This window comes from Silurus meridionalis, chromosome 22 (genome assembly GCF_014805685.1).
Source record: "Silurus meridionalis isolate SWU-2019-XX chromosome 22, ASM1480568v1, whole genome shotgun sequence".
Taxonomy (NCBI): domain Eukaryota; kingdom Metazoa; phylum Chordata; class Actinopteri; order Siluriformes; family Siluridae; genus Silurus; species Silurus meridionalis.
This window is the reverse complement of record NC_060905.1, coordinates 16,039,476-16,056,575: the sequence shown is the minus strand read 5'-3', so window position 1 is coordinate 16,056,575 and position 17,100 is coordinate 16,039,476. Positions and strand designations below refer to the sequence as shown.

Sequence of the window (17,100 nt, the reverse complement as noted above, 5' to 3'; positions counted from 1 at the left end):
GTGCGCGATTGAAGCCGAGAGCTTCAGAGAAAGCGGCCGAGAAAGCACCTGACACGTCATAGGGGGCGCCGAAGCGGGCGTGGCAGGTGGATTCCTGACAGATAAACATGTACTGTATGTATTTTTATAGCATGCCTTCATCAAACAAATCACGGCAACGCTGTTGTGTAAAAAACCCTTCAAAAGCACGTGCATGCACATTCTCATTTATTAACGCACATCATGTACATAAAGAAATTTCAAGCACGTTAATATATTGCCGCCATTTTGATTTTCGTTTATCTCGAACATCGGTTACCTCGATGCTTTTTGGCAACCCCCTAGGACATCGACATAACCGGGTTCCACTGTATATATATATATATATATATATATATATATATATACAGGGAGTGCAGAATTATTAGGCAAATGAGTATTTTGACCACATCATCCTCGTTATGCATGTTGTCTTACTCCAAGCTGTATAGGCTGGAAAGCCTACTACCAATTAAGCATATTAGGTGATGTGCATCTCTGTAATGAGAAGGGGTGTGGTCTAATGACATCAACACCCTATATCAGGTGTGCATAATTATTAGGCAACTTCCTTTCCTTTGGCAAAATGGGTCAAAAGAAGGACTTGACAGGCTCAGAAAAGTCAAAAATAGTGAGATATATTGCAGAGGATGCAGCAGTCTTAAAATAGCCAAGCTTCTGAGCGTGATCATCGAACAATCAAGCGTTTCATTCAAAATAGTCGACAGGGTCGCAAGAAGCGTGTGGAAAAACCAAGGCGCAAAATAACTGCCCGTGAACTGAGAAAAGTCAAGCGTGCAGCTGCCAAGATGCCACTTGCCACCAGTTTGGCCATATTTCAGAGCTGCAACATCACTGGGTGCCCAAAAGCACAAGGTGTGCAATACTCAGAGACATGGCCAAGGTAAGAAAGGCAGAAAGTCGACCACCACTGAACAAGACACACAAGCTGAAACGTCAAGACTGGGCCAAGAAATATCTCAAGACTGATTTTTCTAAGGTTTTATGGACTGATGAAATGAGAGTGAGTCTTGATGGGCCAGATGGATGGGCCCGTGGCTGGATTGGTAAAGGGCAGAGAGCTCCAGTCCGACTCAGACGCCAGCAAGGTGGAGGTGGAGTACTGGTTTGGGCTGGTATCATCAAAGATGAGCTTGTGGGGCCTTTTCGGGTTGAGGATGGAGTCAAGCTGAACTCCCAGTCCTACTGCCAGTTTCTGGAAGACACCTTCTTCAAGCAGTGGTACAGGAAGAAGTCTGCATCCTTCAAGAAAAACATGATTTTCATGCAGGACAATGCTCCATCACACACGCCCAAGTACTCCACAGCGTGGCTGGCAAGAAAGGGTATAAAAGAAGAAAATCTAATGATATGGCCTCCTTGTTCACCTGATCTGAACCCCATTGAGAACCTGTGGTCCATCATCAAATGTGCGATTTACAAGGAGGAAAACAGTACACCTCTCTGAACAGTGTCTGGGAGGTTGTGGTTGCTGCTGCACGCAATGTTGATGGTGAACAGATCAAAACACTGACAGAATCCATGGATGGCAGGCTTTTGAGTGTCCTTGCAAAGAAAGGTGGCTATATTGGTCACTGATTTGTTTTGTTTGGTTTTGAATGTCAGAAATGTATATTTGTGAATGTTGAGATGTTATATTGGTTTCACTGGTAAAATAAATAATTGAAATGGGTATGAATTTGTTTTTGTTGTTGCCTAATAATTATGCACAGTAATAGTCACCTGCACACACAGATATCCCCTAAAATAGCTAAAACTAAAACTACTTCCAAAAATATTCAGCTTTGATATGAATGAGTTTTTTGTGTTCATTGAGAACATGGTTGTTGTTCAAATTAAATCCTCAAATAAAATTAATCCTCAAAAATACAACTTGCCTAATAATTCTGCACTCCCTGTATATATATATATATATATATATATATATATATATATATATATATATATATATAGACATAAAAGTGATGTGATGCATCGATTTAAAAAAGTGTGCATAGGATGCAAGTTGGCATTTGTATCTATGGCAGTATGACAGTAAAGCTTAGTGGAATAAGCAAGACAGTCTAGATTTAAGTAACAGGAAGTTGTGTAATGTCTGAAATGGCAAAACCGAATCCAAACCAAAATGAACTAATCCCTAGACTGTGACCAGAGTCTGTCTCTTTCTCTCTCTCTCTCTCTCTCTCTCTCTCTCTCTCTCTCTCCTCCACAAATGCAATCTTTCCATCTTACCTCGATCGCTCAAGTCATCAACCAGAATGACTTCTTTCAGCAGGACAGCTGGGGTGGTCTCCAGGACACTATGGATGGTTCTCAGGAGGGTTGACCAGGCCTCGTTATAGAAGGCGATGATCACAGATGTGGTTGGAAAGTGACGGATGTCGTATGTCTTGCTTCTACACCTGTCAAGATACAAGCGTTGATCTTTAATGCATATTGTAAAGAATAACACATCATAACCTTGTGCTTGTGTACATCTGATAAAATGCACATTATCATCTTGTGCTTGTTAATATTATAAAAAGCTGCCATGCTGAATCTTCTCCACTGCTTCTCTCTCCCTCCCCATCCAGAGTCATCCAGAGATTTTGAGCTTGGCCTTGGATTTTGAGAACAGAACAACCTCGTAAGACTGCATACAAACTCAAGACTTAAAATAACATGCTACTCATGCTGTTTCTCTATCATTGGACATTTAAAGCTATCGTTCACTGTCTTCCTCCTTCCTTTCACAACTACAGTGGTACCTTGACCTACGAGTGCATTAATGTACGAATTTTTTGCTTTGTGATTTTTTGCTTTGTGATTTTGCTTTGTGATCTGTGATCTTCGCTTTCTGGCTTCACTTCGCCATCTAGCAGCCGCGTCTCGATCTCGTACCTAAATTTTTTGCTCGTGTAACACAGCAAAAAAGTCGTACATTAATGCACTCGTGGGTCAAGGTACCACTGTAGTTGTGAAAGGAAGGAGGAAGACAGTGAACAATGACTTTCTTGGTAGGCTACTGTTTAGATACAAGCCGTTGTAGCGCGTTGAGTCAGGGTAAAGGGAGAGCTCGCTAACTCCAGTTACAACAGAAATCATATAAGCACAGACAGGTTTCCAAAACTCGTGTTTTTTTATTTTTCTTGGCAACAGCATTATGGGTTAGTCAAAGAAACTTAGAAATCAGCATCAGAAAATAATAAGGACATATTCCTCAGTCTCACACACACACACACATGCAGTAATAGCGGAAGAATGAAGTGCGATTCCCAAAATCGCATGTCCAAAAAACGCTATGATCCTAATAGAAGCGCAACATATTGCATTTAGTGTCTTTCATTAAAGCCTGTGTAAAGTTCATTTGTTTATTATCCGGAAATTACGGTAAGTAAATTCAGTTCTATAATTCTTAATTTCTGTAAAGCTGCTTCGAGACAATTTCCATTGTTAAAAGCGCTATAATAATAAACCTCATACTTTGATGTTTTGAGTGTGACTGTATTTTTTTTATTATTAATACAGCACTGTTATGTATGTTTTTATAATATTTTTTTTTTATAGAAATAAAAATAAAATTATTATAAAAACATACATAATAATGCCAGGGGTATAAAAAAAGAAACTACAGTTAGCGCAGTGTCACAGTGTTTCTTTTGAAAGGAGAAAATTCCGGCAATTCTGCATATCGAGGGTGAATGAATGAAGGATGGAAGGAATGAAGATATTTTTTAAAGTCTTCTAAAATAAGTAGAACAGTTACACACACACACACACACACACACACACACACACACACACACTCTCTCTTATCTACACCTCTATTATCCAAATAGGGTCTATCAAATGTAAAATATTTAATAACTTTTTTATTTGTTTAATTTTATTTAACCAATTTAATTTGTGCCAATCTAATCGATTATCTCATTTAATAATTATAATAGAAAGTGTAGTAGTGTCAAGGTTGAACTGTTGATGTTCACAAACGGTAATAATAATAAACTATGTTAATAAAAATAACAACCATTAGTCAGTATTCAATGATTCCTAATATCGCAAAACTATAAGCTATATCTAAATAAAAATGAGGATTTCTCTAACCTGGTGATATTTAAAATGAAATAAAAGAACTCAGTGCAACCAATTCTGTAAAAAGAATGAATAGTGGTGCATAAAGCGAATAAGCTCTTAGCACATTGGGTAGACATGCCAGAGCTGTTTTCACAAGAGTCTGGGGAACAGAAGCCAATGTGTGAGAACTGGAGTGAGAGAAACGGTTAAAAGAACGAGACGGCAGTATTCTTGACTAAATCGAAGGTGACAGATTGTGTTTTTTTAACTGCTATTGGTCGCCATCCAGAACGCTAGCCTTGAATGTCAAGTAGGATCACTTATCACGACAACTGATATAAAAAATTTAAAAAAAACAATAAAGTCAATGGTCTAAATAATAAAGAATGACTGGGGGCAACGGAGCGATAACTGACGGAAACAAGAAGTGATACTTGTTTCAGCACTTCAGCACAAGAACCAACAGGCAAGCTCAAAAGCTGTTCGAAACACAATCTAAACACAAGAGGAGGCAGAAATTCACTTTTACCTCCCTTTTCTCTACAATGTATGTTTTATAATGTATGTATTAACCTATAAAGTCAGACTCATTAGCACAGAGACTAAACACCAAGTATGGCTGGATTGTACTAATGGGCAAGGAATGCATGGGGTTGGGGGCTGGATGGGAATTTTGTAGTCTGGATTTCATTAGAGAGATGAAACACGACAGAATATAAAACTGCATGCTGACAAAAAATGTCTCGGCAGGGAATCTGGCAAAGCACACGTACAAAAAAAGTGTGTTGGATCACAATTGGAGATAGCTTGGTGAACAGGAGAGCCAGTCAAGTTAAGGAAGTGTGTGTATATATATATATATATATATATATATATATATATATATATATATATATATATATATATATATATATATACAGTCAAACCCACTTATCTCGACCTCGGTTAACTCGCCAACCCTATTAAGTCGCCGTTTTTTTTTTTGACGTTAACTAATCATTAATCGCGACCTACTCGCACATTTTTTACATTTTTTTTTAATACTCTAATCAACACGGACAAAAATGGATGCTTTATTCAAATGTATGTTTATTATTAATGAAACCAAACTCAACATAGAGCATGAAAACTAAATATCTAGTAAATGTTTTGATTAATTATGGTGTTTTCAAATTACATAAATTAACAGGACACCAAACAAAACTTCTGCTGTTTCCACACGAACGGTTTAAATTGGCGGATTTTTGTTCTTGATTTGAGATTATGTTGAACTGATAGCTTCAGTGATCTGTCATAAATAACCGTCCTCTCCGTGATTACTGTCCTTAAACATCATGAACGCCATAAATTATTTGATCCATAATCCACTGCTTTTCATTACACTATAATTTAAAGTAGGAAAGGGTGAACTCACTCATGCATCCTGTTATCCTCGATATGGCGATGGAGGGATATCTTGTCGCTGACGTAGATGTTGATGGCATAGCGCTCGATGCTGTCCTGCTCTTGCTTCTTCTCCTCAGAGTTAAGGTTCAGTCGGGTGGCTTTGCCCCACTCTCCGTATGCCCTCGGATCAGGAGGAGGCTTCGAATAAATGGGCCGCTTTAGTGTCTCGGGATCCTCTTCCTCCCGTGTAAATGCATTCCGGGCCTGGATATTGTGCTCGCTTCTGTCTTCGGCCGGCGCAGTGTTAGAAGAGCGGAAAACGAAGAGGTAGAAGAGCCACAGAATGGAGACGAAGAAGCCAGTCTTGGCCAGAAAAGCCACCTTCCTTGACCAGCGCACCCTCATCCTCCTGGTCACCGGTGGCACTCACCGCTTATAATCAAAGCACCCTCCGCACTGAAACAGTGTCGACAGAGACATGGATAATAAACATTATTATATAAACAACAAAACTGCAAAACATCAAGACAAACCAAATGCACTGACCAAATATACTTATACTTGCAATGGCTCGCATTTGTAACAATTAGGGATGTAAAGCGCTCAGAGCATGCTTCTACTACTAGCCTAATGCTAATACTAATAATATAATACAATCATCTTCATCATGTCTTTAACGACGTGCAAATGTTTAAAATAATTATTTCAATAAATTAGAATGTTAGTTACAATGTTACTAGTTGTGTTCAAGTATTGCCATTGAGGTGTGATACGGGTAAGACTGGCATAGGTTTCATGGTATGGTTAGGTTTAAGAGGCTCGGGTTAGCAGTGTCATTTTAGATGTAATTAATGCAAATGTAGATCCACTGTGTTCTGGTTAAATTATTATTTTTGCTTAGGTTTGCATATGAGTGTGTTCTTAATGACAGATTTCCTAAAATTACATCCTACTCCTAAAATAAGAAATATCCCAATATATTGTCTTGCTTACAGTATCGCCACATAGAGAATCGCAACCCCTGTATTGTGATATGTATCGAATCACCAAACGCTTCTCGATACTCAGCCCTAAGCTTTGATAACTACTACTAAGTTTCCTTACATAAATATTGTTTTTCAATCTGGCATCAAATTCTTTACATTAGAAAGCTCTGGTCAAACTGAGTCACTGAGTTAGGATTGGATGGAGTCGGTAAACCGAAAGCAAATTCGATCTTAAACCACAAGCAAGTGAAGTCAGATTTTTCAGAATCTACGTTTCCCTGACATTCAAGGTATGAGCAGCTTGTCTGAGCGAAGATTTAACGATGCTTCGATGATTAGGCCGCACACATGTTAGCCAAGTCATGTCCACCATAATGAGATACATAGGGAACTATTCTGACCGCTGCTAAATAGACCTTGCAATCAGCAAGCTGTGACTGTGACACCTGGCAGAACTGGTAATGGCGTTGTATCAGAACCAAATGCATGGCCACCGTCAGAGGCCGTCCGTGTAATCGCTTAATTGTCAGGCATTAATTTTTCAGCAGGAAGAGATGTGGATTTGAACGAACAGCAGAACTGGCAGGCGCCCATCCTTTAATCTTTGCCTGCTCTACTCTTAAACCGCATCTGCTAAATCACAAGCTGATGCAATACACTGACTTCTGAGGCATTCATGAAGTAAAAAAAAGTGAAAAGCTGAAGAAATGAGGCAACTTAAGATGGCAATCTGGACGAAATATGTTTGCATCAATTAAGTGACTATTTCTTTAAAGGTGGATGTTGTGTCTGTGGGAAAAATGATAGACGGCACAAGCAAAGAAAAAAACACTCAAGTCTCACCACTTTTAGATTGACAGATCGCTAATAGGGTCATCATTGTGTTGCTTGTCTGTTGTAAAGTGAGCTATAATAAAGGTTCTTCATGCTGAATAAAATGACCCAGAAACACATTTGACATGGGAATTCCAGCCTGTAGCCCTGAAGATTTTTTCCCTCAGAAAGAGCAGAATTCAGGGTTCTAATCTTCAGTGCTGTGCTTTATTCTTTACTGGACGAAGCCAAGTCTAATCAGACAGATTGTGTCTTACTTGCTGACAAGTCCAATACGCTAGCTCAGTTTGGCTGTATACTGTATACCACTAAAAGATATTGGTGAATGAAGAACACAAACCATGTACTCGAGTTAAAGTAGAGATAACACTCTGTAAAATTTTACCTCAGAAAAAGTTTTTAACTTTCACTTGAATAAAATTACAAAAGTATTTGCTTTCAAATGTACTTAAGTATCCAAAGTGCTATGAATTATTATGGCTATAATGTTTCTATTTGCATTTTTCACAAGATTCTTGTTTGATCAACTCAGTTTATGCAGGGGTTCTGCAGGTTTCACCTTCAAGTCAAATTTATAGCATTTTAAGACCCTTTTAAAACCATAAATAAATTTTTTCCAAGCCATATGTCGCTAAACTTGCTCTTCCCTATAGCTGAAAAATAGAATCTTTTTTACGTCTGTGTTACAATCAAAGAGAGATTCGCTCCAATAAGAGAAAGCTGATTGGCTTCTGCATGTTGATCTCGTTTGTAGTCGTTATTACAGCGAATTATATTTGAACTAGCAAAAGAAAGAACTGCATCACCACGGAAACTACAAAGAAGAACATTCTAAAGTGCTGCTGGAGCATTTCAATGATACATGGACATCGCAAAATTAAGACCTATTTAAAATTATTTAAGAACAGCGAATTTAAGACTTTTTAAGGCCTAAAAATTCTTCTCAAAAATGTAAGTAATGTAAGTAGATACCACAAAGCGCCAATCAAAGCAAGTTCAAAACAGAGTGTAAGCGGCCACTCTTGAGGCCTTTGAGCAAGGCCCTTAGTCCTCTCTACTCCAGGGTTGCTGTATCATGGCTGACCCTGTGCTCTAACCCCAGGGATATGCGAAGAAAAAATTTCACTGTGCTGTAATGAACATGTGACAAATAAAAAGAATCTTTGTCTATCATAGTCCTGTGTTAGTCAAAAAGTGCTGTTTTATCCTTTTGGAATTCCTACAAGATAAAATTCACTTAACGCCCCTGTACAACTGGAAATGAACCGAATAAATAATATGCTTTATACACATCAAGTTAGCAGTTATTAAGCCTCATTAAGAAACCTAATTTGGATCCAAACACACTATCAAATTACAGACCCATTTCAAATCTCCCATTTATGTCTAAGATTTTAGAAAAGATTGTCGCTGCCCAGTTTTGTTCCTACTTACAAGAGAACAATATCTTTGAAGAGTTTCAGTCAGGTTTTAGGGCCCATCATAGCACAGAAACTGTTCTAGTTAATATCACTAATAACCTGTATTTAGCTTCAGACAAAGGCTACATCTCTCTGTTAGTTTTGCTAGATCTTACTGCTGCATTCGACACTATAGATCATGATCTTCTCCTAGATCGCTTACAAAATTACATCGGCATTCAGGGACAGGCATTAAGCTGGTTTAAATCCTACCTGTCTGATCGTTATCATTTTGTAGACTTAAATGGGGAGCTATCCAGGTTAATGCAAGTACATTATGGGGTGCCACAAGGTTCAGATCTAGGACCCCTGCTTTCCACAATATACATGCTTCCCTTGGGAAATATTATTAGAAAGCATGGGATTAGCTTCCACTGTTATACTGATGATACCCAACTATATGTCTCATCGAAAACAGATGATACAGCTCGATTGGCTCGGATAACTGAGTGTGTCAAAGAATTAAAAGACTGGATGACTATCGATTAGTAAATTCCGATAAGACGGAGATTTTGCTCATCTGCCTAAAAAACAGTAAACATAAGCTCCAGCATTTCAACCTGCATTTAGAAGGATGTTCTGTAAATACTAGTTCAACAGTAAAAGACCTGGGAGTTATTTTAGACAGCAACTTGTCTTTTGAATATCATATCAACCATATTACAGAAACAACCTTCCACCTTAGAAATATTGCTAAGCTAAGAAACATGTCGTCTATATCTGATGCAGAGAAGCTCTTCCATGCGTTCATGACCTCCAGACTGGACTATGCATTACTAGGTGGTTGTCCTGCATCATTAATAAACAAGCTACAGTCCAAAATGCAGCCAGAGCTCGCACAAGGTCGGGAAATTATCACCATACAACCCCAATCTTATCATCCCTACACTGGCTACCTGTTCAGTTTCGAATCGACTACGAACTACTGCTACTTACTTATAAAACACTAAATGGTTTGGCTCCCATGTATCTTTCCAGTTTTCTAACACGCTACAATCTGTCACGCTCCCTGAAATCTCAAAACTCTGTACTTCTAGAATTCCACTAAAGGTGGTAGAACATGCTCACATTTAGCTCCTAAACTTTGGAATAGTCTTCCTGACAGTGTTTGGGGCTCAGACACACTCTCCCAGTTTAAGTGCAGATTAAAGACGTATCTTTTCAGCGAGTCCTACACATAACATACATCACATATCATAACCTTGTGCTCGAGAACAGCTGATAACATGCACATTATCAACTTGTGCTTGTTAATATCATGAACATTCCTCTTCACTGCTTCTCTTTCTCTACCCTCCTAAGGTTGCGCCAGCCCCAATCACGTCCCACCTCATGAAGATTGTGGACCTTTAAAGAAGCAGATGCCGATCCTGCAAACATCCGGAACCATATAGAGATGTTTGGATCCCACTTCATGTGGAGTTTGGACACTGGACCTCTATGAGTGTTTAAAGGCTCTGGCATGGAGAAGCTGGTGTTAGATCTGTGATAATCGCAAATGTTGAGCTATTCTATGAGTTGATCAGTAGCTCCTGGTTCCATAAACTCAAAAGACCGTATAAGACTGTAGAAAGGACATTACTCATAATCTTACATTTCAGTGCTCATTTTAGTTCTATATTGTTTTAAGATTTATAATCCCACTCTTGATGTCACCCAAATGAGGATGGGTTCCCCTTTTGAGTCTGGTTCCTCTCAAGGTTTCTTTCTCAAACCGTCTAAGGGAGTTTTTTCCTTGCCAAAGTCCCATGGCTGCTCATCAGGGATAAATACACATCGTTCACCTTAACTGTTAAATTCTGTAAAGCTGCTTTGAGACAATGTCTGTTGTGAAAAGCGCTATAGAAATAACCTTGACTTGACATACAATATTGCTACTCTCATTTGCAACTCACAAACCAGATTTGAAACCGGATATCATGAAAAGGAAATGGGTGGTACTTGTTTTGTTAATGTTAATCTATACTATACATAGCCACAAAACGGCAAAGACTAACTGTCAAATCGCTTTTAAGCAAATTCAAGTTCACCGGTGTAATAAAAGCGTGTGTTTTTTTGCAGTTTCCTGGAAGAACTAGGTCACATGAGCACAGCAATCCACTTCCCTCATATAACTTTATTATATTGCTGTATAACCCCCACTCTTCTGGGAAGATGTTCCACTAGATATTTGGAGTGTGTTTGTGGAGATTTGTTGAGATTGCATTCAGCCACAAGGGTGTTAGTAAAGTCAGGTACTGATGTAGGTGAGGTAAAGAGGCCTGGGGTGCAGCAAGCGTTCACATTCAGGCCCCTGAAGGCCACTCAAGTTTCTTCCTTTCTAACCCATGTAAACAATATCTTCTTTAAACTGGGTTTGTGCACATGGGCATTGTCATGCTGGAACAGTTTTGGGTCTCTTAGTTCAAGGGACAATTTCATGCCACCACATCCAAATACATCGTCTACAATTGTGTGCTTCGACGTTTGTGGTAACAGTTTGGAAAAGAACCACATATGGCTGGAAAAGTTAGGTGGCCCCATTCTTTAGTTTAACAGGACACCAGGATGGTTTAGTGTAAATGAAAAGGTTTCTTTCTCATAACATCTAAGGGAGTTTTTCCTTGCCACAGTCGCCATGGCTGCTCATCAGGGATAAATACACATCATTCACCATGACTGTTAAATTCTGAAAAGCTGCTTTGAGACAATTTATGTTGTGAAAAACGCTATAGAAATAAACTTGACTTGACTCTAGTCCCAGCTGTAAATCAAATCACCTTTGCATTAATGCGCTTGTTCGAATACAGCAGCACTTCTCTAGTAATAGCTCATTTACAAGGATGTTCCAAGCAAAAAAAAGCATGGAAATTGTGGTTATTTAACAAATACAAATACAAACATAATCATTGATCCAATAAAGGTTCCCTGTAATTCGATGTTTATTTAACAATCGCGGATAGCGTTTGCAGTAATCAGGGAGTTTTCCACCATGAGTGAGTCTTCAGGGCAGAGGACTTTGCGTTTTCTGGTTTCTTATGCAACGTGTGCAGTTTATTAAGTCCAAGAGAGTCTTGAAAGATCAGGATTGCTATAACGTAAGTGATAACAGAAATCTTGTGGTCGGTCTTGTGGTCACAGCATTCAAAGTAACTACTGTATAAACGATCAAAACTAACGTGGGGTTCATTAACGTCGGCAAATCGCTGTGGTACGAGAGAAATAATAAGCAACATCCTGTTATAGAAAAATTATTAGTCATTGACCTTTTTCTTATAACCCAGATTCTTTATATACTGTATAACTGAATGGTTCAGATCTTATTTCTTGAATGAGCTAATCAGTACTCTACTGTAAAATTCGAATACTTATTCTGAGAAATTCACCCACAGTGATGACTGATCACTATTTCCTGGACAAACAAAAGCTAGACTGACACAAATGCATCTGAAAGCCTCTTACAGGACGTAAGACAGGACGTAAGACGTCCCCAGACTCAAACAAACAGTCAATACGTCTCACATACAACTCACTATGACTGAGCTCAGTGTACACGTTTTACACGATCTGACTGGGTTTCCTTTCACCTCTGCCCCCCGTTTACAAACAGTATTCCAGGGATAGGCTTAGAATTCACTGCAACTCTGACCAGGATAAATTGATTGATGGATAGATGGATGAATGGATGGATGGATGGATGGATGGATGGATAGATGGATGGATAGATTGATGGACGGACGGTCGGACGGACGGATGGATGTTGTAGTCACTTGTTTAAGTTATAAAGAAATTCATTATACAATCAATACATCCCTGGATCCAGCATTAGTATGACTATGAGTGATGGGCATAAACTCAAGGCAGACGCTGAACAGTTGACAACATGGTGTAAATGTTAGAAGAAGTATAGGAAGGATTAAAAAAAAACAAGTCAAGCACTGATGTTGGGTGAGGCGAGGAGGCCTGGGGGGCAATCAACATTTCAATTCATCCCAAATGTCTTGAAGGGGAAATCAGAGCTCTATAGCAGGTTATTTAAGAATCTTCCACAGATGTAAAACATATCTTCATGGAGCAGGTTTTGTTCTTCTAGTTAAATGAAGGAAAAATTTCATACATCTCTGAAGACGTATTGTATACACTTTGGGGTAACAGTCAGGGAAAGAACGACATATGGCTGGAAGAGGCAGGTGGCCCAATACTTTGTCTATGTCATGTATGTAATAACAGTGTACTTTCACATTTCTATCATGCTCGAATAAGGTGACATGAAATAAATGAAACACAGCATGTTTTTGACGTATTAAACTCAAGGCAGAAGCTGATTGACTAGTTTACAAATGTCTGTTTATTTCTAATTAATTATATCTCAGTGAGGTTTTTGATGTATTGAATATGACTGATGGGGAAAAAATCCAGGTAGAAGATGAACAGTTGAAAAAATGACTGGTGTGAATAGAATTGAAGGAAGGATTAAAAAAAAAAAAAAACAAGATGGAGGTGAGGTGCTCAAGGTCAGAGCCCTACTGCAGGCCATTCAAGCTCTTCCACACACTTCCAACCCATGTAAAACATATCTTCATGAAGATGGCTTTGTGCACCAGGGGCACTGGCATGCTGGATCAGATTTGGGTTGTTCAAGGGAATGTAACATTCATACTAACGGACGCCGTAAACACTTACACCGTATACAAGAACCACATATGACATGTCTTGAAGGTAGAGATCAGAGCTCTATAGCAGACCACTAAAGATCTTCCACAAACTCTGGAAAGACATTGGGATGGTTGAGCGTAAATGCAAACATCTATGGGTTTATTTGTTTTCAATCCTGGACATACAAGTTGGAATGAAATGTCTTTCTATTTCTAATAAATAATAATGATAGCAGGCCGTTTAAGATCTTCCACAAACTTCTTCTGATGGTTGAGTGTAAATGATAAATCTGCCTTCAAACTCATTTATTTCCAGTCCTGGATGAAGACGTTTGTATTAAATATCTTTCTATTTCTAAATATATTATATACCTGTGAAATTTTGTGATGTATTGAGAATGACTGATGGTAGAAACTCAATGAAGAAGCTGAACAATAGATAGAATTGGTTGGTGTAAATGTTAGAAGACGTGTAGAAGATATATGGGGGACAATAAGGAGAACTACATGAGCTTTATGCTGCAGCTCTTTGGTAGAAGATAAAGATAGGAGCTATGCTAGCAAACTTTCCCATTTCCTGTTTAAAGTTCTCAAAACTGTTTCCTTATCCGGCTCACGAGCTCATACACCAGGAGCTTACAGACACCACATGCAGCAGTAAGAAGAAGTGTGTAACATGAATTATGATGAATCGGTTCGTAAATCGGAAAAAAAAAGTCCTACCGGTTCTTGGCATTCCGAGTTTCTGCAGGATCTCTACATGAACAAGTTGAGGAACACAAAAATCCGGATTTTTAAGCACGCTAGATGTTTAATACAGGGTTCTCTGCGGGGTAATGGTCTGTTATTAATCAGTAGATCGTCATCCAGAGCTCCATTCTCAGCAGGAGATACAAAGCGTGGTCAGATCAGTGATGAAGTTCAGGACACTCCGAGACTACTGACACGTCCGGACGCGATCGCTTGTCTCGCTCCCGTACAGGATCCCGGAACGGGATCTAACGACAACAACAAAAAGTTACCTTACACACACACACACACACACACTCCGTCCACCCACCCACCTCCAGCACGCAGCCCTTCAGCCCCTTCAGGGTTTGACACGCGGGTGACGACGCGCTGCCGCGGTCACGTGAACACTTAGTCCTCGTTAACATGCAGAACGGGTTCCGCGTCGTTCGGCCTGGAAACTGAAAGAGACGAATGAAAAGGAGAAGAAAAAAAAGAAAGAGAAAGACAACGATATCGGTGCAAATAACGATCTCTGGAAGAAGAATGCGATACGAACCGGATAGAAAGCAGCTGCTCCATAAATATGCAGCGGTGCAGGATTTCCCCCTTTCTGATCTGCCCTGGGGCAAAGCCACGTGGGGTGGGCATGCACGTGTTTAAGTACAAAAACAGTCTTTCTGAGCCTGATTATACACACACACACACACACAGACCGACCGACAGACAGACAGACACACACACACACACAGACCGACCGACAGACAGACAGACACACACACACACACAGACCGACAGACAGACACACACACACACACACAGACAGACAGACAGACAGACAGACAGACAGACAGACAGACAGACAGACAGACAGACAGATAGATAGATAGATAGATAGATAGATAGATAGATAGATAGATAGATAGATAAGATAAACCTTTATTCGTCCCAAAGTGGGGAAATTTCTAATATAGATAGATAGATAGATAGATAGATAGATAGATAGATAGATAGATAGATAGATAGATAGATAGATAGATAGATAGATAGAATATATTCCCAAAAGTTTGTAGACAACTGGTCATAAGTATGGTATGTTCTTTTTGAGAATCGTATTCCACATTTATTCCCAATTTGCTCTTATAATTCCCTCCACTCTTCTGGGAAGATGTTCCACTAGTTCCACTGTTGGTAAAGTCAGGTACTGATGTAGGTGAAGAGACCTGGGGTGCAGTCAGTTTTCACATTCATCTCAAAGGTGTTCAGTAGGGATGAGATCAGAGCTCTACAGCAGACCACTCAAAATCTTCCTCTCCAAATGCATGTAAAGCAGATCTTCATCGAGCTGGCTTTGTGTAACGGGGCTTTGCCATGTTGGAACAGGTTTGGGTTTTAAGTAAATGCTTAATTGTATTTTACTGCACCCAAAGACATCATATACAATTGTGAGCCTTCAGTAATACTTGCACCAATAATTTTGTTCATATAGTATAGACAGACAGACAGACAGACAGACAGACAGACAGACAGACAGACAGACAGATAGATAGATAGATAGATAGATAGATAGATAGATAGATAGATAGATAGATAGATAGATAGATAGATAGATAGATAGATAGATAGATAGACACTAGTAAGAATTGAAGGTTTTAACCTTCTATAGTGATGTGATTTAACTTCTGTCACCCTCAGAAACACACCTACAGAAACACCTACGCCTATGGGCAATGGAATTTTCAGAATTCTTGACTATAATCACAAAGCCACTTATACATGAAAGTTTGCTGTGTGGCAACATTAACAACTTGACATTTGTCCTTTTTGTTTGCTTGGGAAAAGCAAGAATGACCCGTTTACACGTCATCCTGTTTGAAATTGGAAATGAAATTCTTATTCAAATAAAACATAATTTACAGACTTGATTCCAAAATAAAATAGATAACATACATAATATATTAATGTGTATTTGAATGATACCCGAGGAAAAGTGAGACATTCTAGCTGTAATCACTATTTTATAATTATAATTAATTAATTAACTGTAAATTATATCCATTTATATAACTGATTCTTAGTCCATTCCCAAGCATGGTTTGGCCACTGTGAGCTTTGCATAGTTTCTACAAGTCTATGGAACCATACTCGATTAATGAACATTTATATTAATATTTCAGATTCAATCAGTTGATTAATGTGTTTGTCTAATAGTTTGCTCGAAAATCTCCCGGTTGGGTTGGAATCTAGTGACTCTGAAGGTAATAGCAAATGATTTACATCTTTTTTTTTTTCAGTGAGCCCTTGTGCCCTGTGGTTTGAGGAGGATTCACCTTGGAGAAGATCCCATCAAGCTATAAACAATCTTTCATATAATAAAAGGGATCAGTCAGAAGAACTTTTTGACTGAATTTGCAGTGACGGTCCACTCAAAGAGGAAACAAAATAAAAACAAATCACAATTTTATTTTTCACTGTCTTTAATAAACAACAGTTACAGATTTTATACCGTTTGGAAAATGGAAGGCGTGAAAATAAAGTCTATTGTATTGTACATGGACTGACAGGTTTCCTTTATTCTCCACTCACTCTGTTTACCAATGGAGAAACCGGCCCTTCCACACACGTCCTGCTAATGCCGGATTACGTCTGGTGTCTAAGGGGCGTGGCAATATTCAAACACAGACTTTGCCAGACACCTGTGACACTTGGCATTTCCCCAAGTTTGCTGATCTTTGCCTCTCTTTCTTCTCCTCACTCAATCCGACTGACGTCTCTTTTTCTCCTCCAGGATTCTTGTTGCAAGCCCTAGAGTTCTATTTCCATGATAAGATCTCCAGCAACCTTTAAAAGCCAGGTGTTTAGGGCACATGTCTTACATTACTGCCTTTTTTTGGTGTACAAACCGGACCGGCTTCTGTAGCCTTTGTGTTAGTTCTTATGTTTTCTTTGTTTAAAAAAAGAAAAAGAAAAAAATATTAA

At 38.9% G+C, this 17,100-nt stretch overlaps 1 protein-coding gene and 1 long non-coding RNA gene across 4 annotated transcripts in view; one reads left to right on the top strand and one right to left on the bottom strand.

Moving 5' to 3' along the window:
- The window catches only part of poc1bl (POC1 centriolar protein homolog B (Chlamydomonas), like), a 29,020-nt gene extending 14,194 nt beyond the window's left edge, over positions 1 to 14,826 (bottom strand). The window contains exons 1-5 of one of the 3 annotated variants that reach the window (XM_046835036.1): positions 14,681 to 14,826; positions 14,457 to 14,582; positions 14,116 to 14,390; positions 5,507 to 5,934; positions 2,272 to 2,441 (exon numbers count right to left, since the gene is read on the bottom strand). In XM_046835036.1, coding sequence (XP_046690992.1) covers positions 2,272 to 2,441; positions 5,507 to 5,883 — 547 coding nt within the window. In that variant the 5' untranslated portion in view covers positions 5,884 to 5,934; positions 14,116 to 14,390; positions 14,457 to 14,582; positions 14,681 to 14,826. Of the gene's footprint in view, positions 1 to 2,271; positions 2,442 to 5,506; positions 5,935 to 14,115; positions 14,391 to 14,456 lie in introns of all 3 variants that reach the window. The other 2 variants (XM_046835035.1, XM_046835037.1) reach the window with 2 other exon arrangements.
- Positions 14,639 to 16,563, top strand: LOC124376111. The gene is made up of 2 exons (XR_006923776.1): positions 14,639 to 14,764; positions 16,416 to 16,563. It is a non-coding gene; the product is annotated as an uncharacterized LOC124376111 (long non-coding RNA).
- Positions 16,564 to 17,100: the final 537 nt, after the last annotated feature.